The sequence below is a fragment of the Narcine bancroftii genome, chromosome 6 (assembly GCF_036971445.1).
Source record: "Narcine bancroftii isolate sNarBan1 chromosome 6, sNarBan1.hap1, whole genome shotgun sequence".
NCBI lineage: Eukaryota > Metazoa > Chordata > Chondrichthyes > Torpediniformes > Narcinidae > Narcine > Narcine bancroftii.
The window spans coordinates 64,203,618-64,216,524 of record NC_091474.1 but is presented as its reverse complement, the minus strand read 5'-3'; the positions used below and the strand labels follow the sequence as shown (position 1 = coordinate 64,216,524).

General features: G+C 41.3%; 1 protein-coding gene across 7 annotated transcripts in view; it reads right to left on the bottom strand.

Annotated features, from left to right (window-relative positions):
• Positions 1-652: 652 nt before the first annotated feature.
• The window catches only part of ggps1 (geranylgeranyl diphosphate synthase 1), a 76,457-nt gene continuing 64,202 nt past the window's right edge, over positions 653-12,907 (bottom strand). For all 7 annotated transcript variants that reach the window (XM_069885146.1, XM_069885143.1, XM_069885142.1 and 4 more), the window contains one exon: positions 653-2,695. In XM_069885146.1, coding sequence (XP_069741247.1) covers positions 1,940-2,695 — 756 coding nt within the window. In that variant the 3' untranslated portion in view covers positions 653-1,939. The remainder of the gene's footprint in view (positions 2,696-12,907) is intronic.

Below are 12,907 nucleotides of genomic sequence, written 5' to 3'. Positions count from 1 at the left end.
GGGTGGTGTAACAGGCTGAGCAACTGCACAGTTAGACGGGACGAATCATAGCTCCAGTTGGTTGGTACAAGATGACGCTGCCTGGGAGATGTCACCATTTCGTAGTTGCATGTTGCTGGGCAGTGACTCAACGCGCTGATGTCACTCCCATAGACCAGCATGCCCCAGACAGGAAGTGGGTCGTCCCCAAAAAGCAGCACAAGAAGTTCAAATAAAGGCAGTTACTGGTTTGCCCTTGTGTTGTGTGGACATGCTTAATTTCAGTAGAGCTGCCATTAGCAGCTGCTACAGAATGCCAAATTGTTGTTCAAGGACAACCCCTTGCTAAAACATGCTATAAGTGTGGAACAAAATTAACCAATGTATTGGCCAGAAGGTGGGGTTGTCTCCAAAAGTCCCCCAACTCAGAGTAATTTAATATAATTGACAACAAGATCCTGGACACCTGGTGCCAAAGGGGGAAATCAGGTTTATCAAGGACTGTTATGAACAGGGGCAGCTCATAGCTCATGCTCATGACATTTGAGTAGCCAATAATTAATTATGATTTGTCAAATAGGACACTCTTTTGCTACTTTCAGTTAAAATATTTCTTGAGGGACAAATTGGGTTCAACCATGGCCCTACCGAAGTGCAGTAACATTGAGACTGATTCGAAGAGGAAACACAAAAAAGTTTATTTTGGCAATGTCTTCTCTGTTCCAAGTGGAGGGCCTGAAACAGGGGCTTCATAGATCGAGGCAGTGATTGGAGTTGGACCCTAGGTGTTACGATAGATGAACAGGGCTGGTCAGATCTGTGTCATGATAGCATAACCACAATAATTTACTCATGACGTAATCGGGTGCAGTACAATTTCCTTCACCAGCTTATATCTCTCACCACAGAAATTGAAGATAAACCAGAAATTTCAGACCAATGTTTCAGGTGCAGCATAGAGACAGGAACTTTTGAGCACACAACATGGTTATGCTCCAAGCTGAGGCCCTTTTGGGTAGAGCAAGGCCAAGCCCTAGAGAAAATCATAGGTAAAGAGTTTCCACAGGACCTCGAGTTATTCCTGTTTGGAAATACCATGGACACAAGACTTACAATGAAGCTGTCCAAATTTCAAATCCAATTTGTATTGATCGCACTGGTGGTGGGCAGGAAGTGCAGAGGTTACCTGGAAGTCAGACTCAAATGGGCACTGAGCATTGGAATATGGAAATACAGAGCTGTGTTCCCTTGGAGAAAGTTACATAATCTAAGGAAAAAATGAAACTTTTCTTAAAATCTGACAACCCTACCTGCATTACTACATAGGAATAAGGATATAGGTGCTGTTCTCTGTGCTTTGCTGCCTGTGCGCACCCCCTCCCCCCGTCCTTCAGGGGTGAATGGAATCCATTCCAATCAGGCTAAGTCAAGATGAATGTAAGAGACCTAGAGGATGGGCCTTGAGCACCTGTGGTTAATGTGTTTTTAGTTTTTTTTTCTTAAATTGTTATTTGTCCTTAGTCAACAGCGCCATGTTTTTTTATGTTAAATAAGCATTATTTGTCTAAGTTTCTTTATGGTTATTGTATTTTTAGTTATTTTGTTGTAGAAATGTAAATGTAATTGATGAATGTGATTCTTACACTGAATTATTGGAACTTCCAGAGTTTGGAAAAATCAAAATATTCAAAAAAGGAATATGGGTTGGCACAACATCAAGGGTCGAAGAGCCTGTACTGTGCTGTATTGTACGATGTTACAGAAGATACTACATCTTATCAACTTAACTGCAAGTTTAGCACACAAGTGATGGAGAAGAAAATTGCAAGAGCATTCATGCGAGTACAAGAGACTAAGAGGATGCTCATGAATAAAAGGGACTAAATGAGAGTGTGCCTACATTGACAAGGGGGAGGGACAAAATGAAGAGTAAGCAAAGGAGAAAAGGACAAGAGTTCTTTCAACTCTCTTTATATACTTTGCCAAGTTGTTCTATTAAAGCTGTTAATTTTGGGTTACCTCCAAGCTGCCCAATAATTTTGAGCGCTTCTGCTTCCAAGTCTTTGAGTGCCTGTCTGGTGTAATCAAAAGAACCCACTTTTGAGATATAGTTTACACAGTATTTCTTTACATCTACATTTTCAGTTCTTTGGCGCAAAATATTCTGCACCTGAGTACTTTCTGGATGCGACCAGATGGCGTGAATAACTGGGAATGAAAATTTGCCCTCTGTTAGATCTTCACAAAACCCTTTGTTATCGCTGTAATCCTTGCTGATCAGGTTTGCGTAATCATCACGAATTTGGAACAAGAGTCCTAACGAGTCAAGAAGAGGCTTTAGATCTAGTTTCTTTTCAGAGAACAACTGCATGAGTCCAACAGCCAAGCCAAAGAGTCCTCCAGTTTTCTGGAGCACCATAGCCTTGTAATCTTCTATTGTGGGGCAGGTGTAAGTGTCTCTCCAATGGATATCCAGGCCCTGGCCACGATGCAATTCCAGTAGCTGTTGGGTGAAGAGTTGAATTGCTTCTGGATGACCAAGGGACAACACCTTCTCCAGACTCAGAAAGTAGACGTAGTTGGCAGAGTTTATGACAGATGGAACACCATAGATGCTGTGTGCCACAGGAAAGCCTCGACGCAGCTTCGAATTGTCCTCAATATCATCGATCAGCAAGCTAGCACTATGCAACATTTCAGTAACTTCAATGATGACCTGAAGCAAAATAAAATTGAAAAGTAAAATTCAACATTTTAGTCTGTAGAAAGAACAAAAAACAGCCACCCATCTCTGACACAATTAGAAATATTAATTACAAACAGTTTAATGGATCACATCAGAGGTGAAAGATTAACCTGTTACCAACTGTCTCCCGAAACTCATCTTCACCTCTACTTTTAACCAGTAGTTGCTCATTATTTCCAACCCTGTTCCCAAGTGGATCCTTTATTCCCATAGACTTTTTCATGCCCTGTTTCCCCAAAATCTTTTGTTTCTCTTGTACTGTGCTACACTGCACCATTTTCTTCAATTCCAACCCCCAAACTAACAACCATACAATATCCTCCCATTCATAAATAGTTGCCTAATGTTTCAAACAAGCAATAAATATAATTTTGCATATGCCCCACATTTAGACACCCCTTTCCATTCTAAGTTCTTGAACTACCAACTTTCCAATTCATTCACTTGTCATGACCACAGGTGCAAACGGCTGTCTGCACTGTTGACAGCCTAGTCTACTTCCACAGTGTATCAGACTGTTTGGATGGACTGGAATTTCTTCCTGTTTAAAAAAATGAGTGAAACCAAAGCATCTACATAGTGGCTTATCCACCCAAATCCACTGAGCAGTGTTGGATGCACAAACAGCCTTGGCGTTTCCAACCACACAACATCCACATCATCAGTGCATCTGCTGCTCATTTACCAATGAAACACCCCTATATTTTTGATTTTTCAGAATGCTATTCCAATAACCAAATGTCAGCTTGATATCCACCTTAGACTTGGAATCTAATATTTCACTTTCCGTGCACATCTTCCTCCTCCTCCTTTCCAAGCGCTTCCCAGATCTACAGCCCAACTCCATTTAATGTCCAATTGTTCTGAAATAGTTATGGTTTGGCATCTGACTTGTTTTCCATCCTCTGCGCTCATTGTAAAATATTACTTTGCAATACATCTCATGTTCAATACAAGTAAAATACAATAATCCAGAAAGTGCACCAGACTGGCACGCACAATATCCTGAAGATGCTGGAATATTGAAGTTTTGCTACACGATTCGATTCCTCTACCCCTTTCGTCAAAAACTCACCAAAACACTTTTTAGTTTCTCCACAGCCCCACTGGTAAAAAGCTACACTGAAGTTCAGGACCTAGTCTTCTCTTTCCAAAGTATTCATATTATACAGTAACATTTCGGAAGAAGGGACTAAGTGTATCACAAGAATACAAAATTAAGTGGAAAGTAAATTGTGCAGAGAATGCAGTGTCTGCAGAGATTAAAAATTGGTTCAAAGGATGGGAAAAGTTGGTTAATGCGAAGTCGTCCACTTAGGAAGGAAAAATGGAAAGTCAGCTTATTCAAAAGGTGAAAGATTGCAGCATGCTGTTGTGCAGAGGGACTTGTGCTTGTACATGAATCACAAAAGTCAGTTTGAAGTTGCAACAAGTAATCAAGAAAGCAAATTAATAATGACCTTTTCATTGCTAGGGAGATTGAATTTAAGAACAGATTCTGCTACAACCATACAGGGTACAGATGAGGCTGCACTTGGAGAGTACTCTATACAATTCTGGTTTCCTTACTTCAGAAAAGGCATACAGGCTTTAGAGGCAGTGCAAGAAGTTCACTGGGTTATTTTGGAGATGACGGGGGTTAGCCTCTGAAGTAAGGTTGTCACCTGGGTCTATACTTGATGGATTTAGAAACAAAATTATGAAAAGGATAGATAGGTGAGAAAGAAAAGTTGATTCCACTGTTAAGTGAAATTAGAACTAGCCTCAAGATTCAGGACAGTGATGGGGAGGAACTCTGTCTAAGACTGCTTCACTAAATATATTTATGACTAATAGATTTTTCGCATAGTAAAGGAATTAAGGGTTATGGGGAAAAAGGCAGGTAGGTGGAGCTGAGACCACAACCAGATCAATAGTGGAGCACGTTCAACAGGTCAGATTGCCTGTTCTTGTTTGTAATTTTTGTTCTTGTAAACTAAGATCTTGACAAGTTACTGACCATCTAAACAATGACTTTACAAAAATGTTCAGGAGTTTGTGGTGAATTGAAAGTCAAATTTGAAATCTTCCCCAGTGAGAACATTTTAAAGGAAAAAATTATCAGGAATAGGGAAAAAGATTTCAGTCACAAATAGCCAACCCACTTTTAACCAAAGTTGTGGTAGCATCTTGAAATATTTACTTCTTTCTTCAATATTAGAGCAAGCAGAGTTCCAAATGGTGATGAATCAGTACTGGGTCAATGTTAACTCCAATCAACTAATTTAGATCCAATTTCATATTAGTTCCAGCTTAGAATTACCAAGAGTCTGGTGAGAATATAGTAGAAAATAAATGGTGACCCAAGACAGAAATATGCTTACAATATTCTAATAATTGAGCCTTTTAAATGATCTGCAACTGATGTTCCAACCCAAAATTGGAAATGCAAAAGGTGAAAACTGGATACAGGCCCTCGAGATTAGAATCACACAAGTTGTAGACATCTACACTTATGAACAAGCTGCTGGGGGCTTGGAACGAGTTGAGCTGAGAGCACTGAGCAGAACCACTCACTCCCAGATTGACAGCTGCTTTTCCCCATACCTGCTTGCTCTCCCATCATAGGGTGAAGCTCTTCCACAAAATGTTTGGTCTTTTCCACTTAATTAAAAAATTGGATTATGTACAGTTTCCAGGAACACATCCCCTTTGCAATTCAGAGGCCACTTCAAAAAAATACCCAGTGCCCAGGTAAACGTTCATCGGAAACACAATTATGTTGTGACCATTACTTGAAGCTTATTCAATAAAGACAACTAGGGACTAAAAAAATCTTCATGGATGCTATTTTGCTCAAATTCAAAGCATTCATGTGCTTCATTGCAATATTTTTGTGGAAATCTGAAAAAATTGTTAACATAACCCTACTTCCTAAAGATATAAACTCAGCCCACACTGGAAATTGTACTCATTCCCAAGTTGGCAGCAGCATGGTCATTTGTGATGCAGCAGGGCTCAAAACGTTGCTTTGCATCAACATTCCATTCTGCACCCCAAATCTCAATAATATGGCAGGCAATCTAAAGCCCTTTCACACTTGCATCCCACTAAATTGGCTGCTCAGTGTCCCAGGATAGGAATGGGGGTTTGGCTTTGCACCCTTGATCACTCCTAACTGGGACTCTGAACGCTTTCACACTTGCAAGGACCCATCCCCAGGGTTAGGGTTGTTCTACCTTCTACTGGTGACGTCATGACGCAACAAGTGACAGTGGACCTGCCCTAAATCTTGATCATGTATTAAGATCTAATATTTGAGCAAGATTAATCATAATTATAACATAATTAAGCTTTATATACAGTACAGTATGAGCCCTTCAGCCCCTATTGTTGTCGACCTATATAAATCTTTATAAGCACAATTTTTCTACAGCGCGGGCACACTATCACATACAATTTATAAATACCATGGAAAAAAGCGATGGTGGATTTCTGTATGCCTGGCTGCATATATGTAGCATTCATAGAGGGGTTCCCTGCTGCACAGCATTCTGGGAAGTTGCGTCCACCATTGCTCCCCCCCCATGCTCTTTATAAATTGTGCACTGTAGCGCTACCAATTTTCCATGCTGTTTAAAAGTTGTCCAATATTGCTATTTAATGTTGTTTATTGCTATTTATTTCCTCTCTCCCCCTCCCCCGGCAGACATCTGGGATTGTACTAGGGGTTGAGGCAGTCAATCGCCAGCGTGAGATGACGTCATCTGACACCGGCATTTTGCTTTCATTCTTGCTACTTTCAAGGCCGAATGGCATTAGACTCCTGGGATCACTTACATGAATGACATGTCAAGAGGTCATGTTATTCATTCAGTTCTGAGCTTCGACACCAGCAGGAAATGCTCAAAAGGTCCAGCACAAATGCACTGCTCATCATGGAAGGCTTTATTTTAATCACAAGATTTAACAGGGAGAGAGAAAATTGCCATGTGGCCAATTGAAGTTTCATCAGAATCTGACAGGTGGCATGATTGGAGGCTATTCAGAACGTCAATCTTTGCAACAGCAATTCCATTAGTCTCACTCATTCTGTCGTTTCAAAATTAATTACAACACAAATGCAATGGGGGTTACAAACATGATTTCCTTTCAAACTCTAATTAAGCCTTCCTCTGCTTCCTATTCCAGTGGTAATTTACAGAATTTTGACCCCAAAGTGCAGAGTTTTCTCAGGCAATTTTGTTTGTGCAAATGTTTAAGAGTAGCAATTCTCAACATCTACCCTTCCCCCCACTCCTGAATACACCAAATCAAGCATTCCTTTATCTGTGGACCACCCACAATCACCCATGGACCACCAGTGGGAAGGCCAGCAAAACATACCCCTTTCCCAAGTTGTTTCAGTTGAAAAATGAGAATTTTTGTCCTCAAATTTAAAACCTTGCTCAAATTAGTCTCAATGAGTGTTCCAGCCCGCAAAGTGGAGTTTGTTTACCGACTGATGCGCAATCAGCCAAGTTTCTACAATAGGTTGTGTGCTTCATTAGTAATATTAGTCTTTGCAGCAGTCCACCTACAACAATTCATGGACCACAGGTTGAGTGAGAATCGCTGCTCAAGATATTTCTGCAGCCACCTTGTTACATCCTTCATTTTCCACTTACTTCTTTAATCTCTCTCTTTGGCTTGGCTTCGCGGACGAAGATTTATGGAGGGGTAAATGTCCACGTCAGCTACAGGCTCGTTTGTGGCTGACAAGTCCATAAATAGTAATTTTCCTGATTTTGAAAAAGTTTTGAACTTGTTTTTGTATTTTTTTTTAAATTCCTATTTTCTGAAAACCTTTTGAATATAGTTTCATCCTGCATCAGTATATAAAGCTGACACATGTTGATCAAAATATAGGTATTCATTGTTGGACAACTCTATGATGACCAGCAACATTCACGAATGGCATGACCGGCAAATCTGAAGCAAAGCCTTGCAGGAGATCTCGATTTCACTGAAGAATTGGTTTACTCAGGTTGCTGGGTTCAGCAATTTTCCCCATTGCCCTGGTTTTCAATAAAGAGTTTTCATTTCAGATTCCTGTAGTATTAGAACATTCTGAATGCACTTCATTCATTGAATGTCCTATTTGTATCTAAATTTTGTTAATGTCGAAACAAAAGTGCAGATTGTTGAAACATGTTTTAAAAATTTTTTATTTTTATTTTTCACACTATGAACCATACTGACCAAAATACACAAACATTTCCCTCTTGAATATACAGTGTCATTTTCTCCCCCCTCCCCACCCACTCAACGTTCAGATTGTTGAAACATTTATATAATACACAATAAAAATCTATCAAGTTTTGTTTTATGACAGGTTCTGTAAACCAGAGCAAAATTGAAGAGTTATCATTTTTAACCAAGACGCACAACAAAAAAACTGCAGTGAAACAAAGTCTGTAGACACCATGATTGCAATTAATACACAAAAGTGCTGCAGAAACTCAGCAGGTCCTGCAGCGTCCATAGGAGGTAAAGATAGATAACCGATGTTTTGGGCCTTAGCCCTTCAAGGTTTTATAAAATAGGACAGGTACCTAAATAATAGGTTGGGGGAAGGAAGGAGCAGAGGGAGTAGCACAGGCCAACAATGAAGGTCACAGGTGGACAAGATAGGCCAGGAAAGCTGGGAATTGATCTACACAGCGGTTAGCTCTGAAAGCAGAGTTAGAGAAAAGGATATAGAAAGATGGGAAGGTGGAATGGGATAGGGAATTGAAATGGGTTGCCACTGAGAGATCTATTACAGAAGACCAAACAAAGGTGCTCAACGAAGTCATCTCCCAGTTTGAGTCCAGTCTCTCTGATGTAGAGGAAACCTCAATGGGAGCACCAGATGCTGAAGATGACCCCTGCAGATTCACATGTAAAGTGTTGCTTCACTTGGAAAGACTATTTGGGGCCTGAATGGTGGTGAGGGAGGAGATGGTGCAAGTACAGTATTTTAGGTGCCAAATACATTGCATGCTGAGGCAGTAGGGGGAATCTTCTCTTTGTTCAGACTGGGGGGAGAAGAGGTCAAGGCAGATGCATGGGTAACAAAGGATATACAGGCGAGGGCAGATGGTGGTAGAGGGGAAGCCATGTTTTTTGAAGGAGGATACCTCGGATGATCTCACACAGAAGTCCTTGCCTGGGAGATGCAACGAAGAAGGAGGAATTATAAGAAAAGAATAGAATCCTTTCAAGGGATAGGGTGTAAAGAGATGTCATGGAGGTAATTATACGAGTTTATGGGTTGTAGAAAATGTCAAAATTTTTTTGTCTCCCAAGATGGAGACAGAGATCAAGAGAGTGTTGCGATAGATGGACCAAGTGAATTTGAGGTTGAGGTGGAAGTTGATAGCAAAGTGGATAAAGTTAATGAACTCCTTGTGGGAATATGATGCAGCACCAATGCAGTCATTAACAAAGCAGAGGACAAATTGGGTGAGCAGCAGTACCTGTGTAGGCTTGCAGCATGGATTGCTCCACATACCAACAAAAAGGCAGACACAGCGTGGGCCCATCTGGCTACCACATTGACTTAGGAAAAAGTGGGACGAGTCAAAAGTTATTGAGGAAAGAACAAGCTCTGCTAGCCAGAGGATGGTGGAGAGGAACCTGTTGGATCTGCTGTTGAGAAAGAAACCCATGTGACTACATAAAAAGTGCCCACACCTCCCTCACCACCATTTTGGGTCCCAAACAGTTCTTCCAAGCAAAGCAATAGCTATGAATCTGCAAGCTTCATTTATTGCAGACAGTGGTCACTTCAACGTTGGACAGACTGAACACACTAGGAGATTGCACAGTTGTGCACCTTGCTCTGCCTCCCAGTGGGAACCCAATTCACTTACCTGCCCCATTCCCATGGTCAACATGTCCAATGGTCTCATGCTCTGCCCAACTGAGACCATCTGCAAATTGGAGGATCAATATTTCCTAGTGCACTCTCCAACCATATGGCATTAACACAGACCTCCAGATTCCATTAGCAACTCCCATTTTCCTATTCCCATGAGCAGGGAAAATTAAATTAATATACATCAAACCTCCATATCATGTGTTTATATTGTCTCCCAACACAAATGTGCTCAGGTGTAGATGTCTGTACAAAGCTTTCACCATAAAAATACTGCAATCAGGCAAGTGTGAAATGGGTAATTACATTGTGGGATTGAAATTACCCTGTGTGAGTGCAGGAACCTGAAGGAAGAATAGATTAAAATTAAGGTAATTGCTGTGGGAAAGTTGCAGCAGGAGAGGAAATAAACTGAAATAACAGACAATTTTTAAACAGTGTGGGAAAGTTGATAGCGGTATAGTGCACAATTTATAAAGAGTGAGAAAAAGCAATGGCAGACCTTACTTCCCAGAATGCTGTGCAGCAGAGAAACCCCTCCATAAATGCTCCATTGTTGCAGCCGGTCACACAGCCCTTTCTCTGCCGCATGGAATTCTGGGAGGGCAGGTCTGCCATCGCTCCCCCACCATGGCATTTATAAATTGTACACGACAATGCTACCAACTTTCCCCATGCTATATAAATCAAGTGCTAAAGCGCTGCCAACTTTCCCACCCTGTTTAAAAATTGTCTATTTATTGCTAGCACTTTACCGTGGACCCTTATAAAGGTTTATATAGGCACAACAACAGGAGCTGAAGAGCTCATACTGTGCTGCATATAAAGCTTAATTATGTTATAATTGAGCATAATTAATTTTGTTCAAATTCAAGATCATATTACATTGATCAAAATTTAGGACAGGTTCACCATCACTCGATGAGTCATGATGTCACCAGTTGAAGGTAGTACTGTCCTAATCCCAGGGATGGCTCCTTGCAAGTGTGAAAGCACGGTTAGGAGTGCTCAAGTATGAAAAGCCAAACCTCTATTCCTATCCCAGGATACTGTTAGGTTAAAAACATCATGAGCTGGGAATGTAGAAGGAGTCACCCAGTGCTGGGCCGTAACAAGATGCAGTTGTGACCTTGTACTCTCAAGATAAGAGTGGGGATGACAAATTGATGTGCAGGAAACTAGCAGAGAAGGATAGCAACAGTTTATTCATTGGACAATGTCATGGTATGATAATTTACTAAGTACATATCCTAAGGTATATAAAAAACACCACTTGCTGATAACAGCAGAATGCGCCTTCTCCAACTAACACTGTTAGTTGCAAGTGTTACAATCCGGCAATAAAGAACAAAGAACCTTGATTTCGACTCAGTCTGGTGTTTGACTCACTCATTCATGAACAAAGCAGACCTAACAATACTGAAGAGCCAATTTAGTGGGATGCAAGTGTTAACTTGGCTATAGATTAGTTACCAGAGTTCCATTCCATGTCTGGTTTGCCAATTTTCCAGTGGTTGCTAGAAAATGCAATCCCAATATTTACTGCTATGGTGGGAGGTGGTGGTCAGGAACCAAACTTTGGAAGAAAAAAAGTGACCCAGTCTCACCTGTTCCACTTTTCAACCAGATAATGGTTGATATATTTTTGTATATATTTATACACATACACACATCCTTTCCTCTCAAAATCTCTGCTTAATTAATTCACTGATTAATTGCCTTTGTAAAAGTCCATAGCACATTTCTTCAAATTTCAGCTCGATTCCCAAGACCAGTAACTAAATCTTGTTTTAAATAGTGCCCTTTGAAAAATAGGTCATCATATGACCACTTTAACATTTAAAAAACTGAAAAATAGTTCCTTTAGCATTCCCAATTCTAGGGAATACAACTTTAATTCTGTTCCTATTCTTAATCTAATAATAGGCACACAAGTACTTGAAATTTCTACCATTCTTCCTCCAAAACCCACAAATCTTTTAAAAAGGTGTGAACAGCACTGGTCTTAATACTCCAGAGTGTTGTACATGCATAAATTTATACAATTGTATCATAAATTTAACCCTGAAACACTCAGTCCAAGATAAAAATAGTATTCCCCAAGCCTTGATCATCTTCAGCATTACTATTTTAAAATGAACTACCCACCGAAGTTTCCAAAAACTCATCAATAACTTATTCAGCTCCATTCTTCAACATTTACTCGTCAACAAAATCCATTTGCCCCAATGTTCCCTTTTTGGTCATTTCAAAGACTACTCCATCGCTGTCATTGCTTGGCATTTCTTCTCTTTGGCTTGGCTTCGCGGACGAAGATTTATGGAGGGGGTAAATGTTCACGTCAGCTGCAGGCTCGTTTGTGGCTGACAAGTCCGATGCAGGACAGGCAGACACGGTTGCAGGGGAAAATTGGTTGGTTGGGGTTGGGTGTTTGGTTTTTCCTCCTTTGCCTTTTGTCAGTGAGGTGGGCTCTGCGGTCTTCTTCAAAGGAGGTTGCTGCCCGCCAAACTGTGAGGCACCAAGATGCACGGTTTGAGGCGATATCAGCCCACTGGCAGTGGTCAATGTAGCAGGCACCAAGAGATTTCTTTAGGCAGTCCTTGTACCTTTTCTTTGGTGCACCTCTGTCACGGTGGCCAGTGGAGAGCTCGCCATATAACACGATCTTGGGAAGGCGATGGTCCTCCATTCTAGAGACGTGACCCACCCAGCGCAGCTGGATCTTCAGCAGCGTGGACTCGATGCTGTCGACCTCTGCCATCTCGAGTACTTCGACGATAGGGATGAAAGAGCTCCAATGAATGTTGAGGATGGAGCGGAGACAACGCTGGTGGAAGCGTTCTAGGAGCCGTAGGTGATGCCGGTAGAGGACCCATGATTCGGAGCCGAACAGGAGTGTGGGTATGACAACGGCTCTGTATACGCTTATCTTTGTGAGGTTTTTCAGTTGGTTGTTTTTCCAGACTCTTGTGTAGTCTTCCAAAGGCGCTATTTGCCTTGGCGAGTCTGTTGTCTATCTCATTGTCGATCCTTGCATCTGATGAAATGGTGCAGCCGAGGTAGGTAAACTGGTTGACCGTTTTGAGTTTTGTGTGCCCGATGGAGATGTGGGGGGGCTGGTAGTCATGGTGGGGAACTGGCTGACGGAGGACATCAGTTTTCTTCAGGCTGACTTCCAGGCCAAACATTTTGGCAGTTTCCGCAAAACAGGACGTCAAGTGCTGAAGAGCTGGCTCTGAATGGGCAACTAAAGCGTCATCGTCTGCAAAGAGTAGTTCACGGACAAGTTTCTCTTGTGTCTT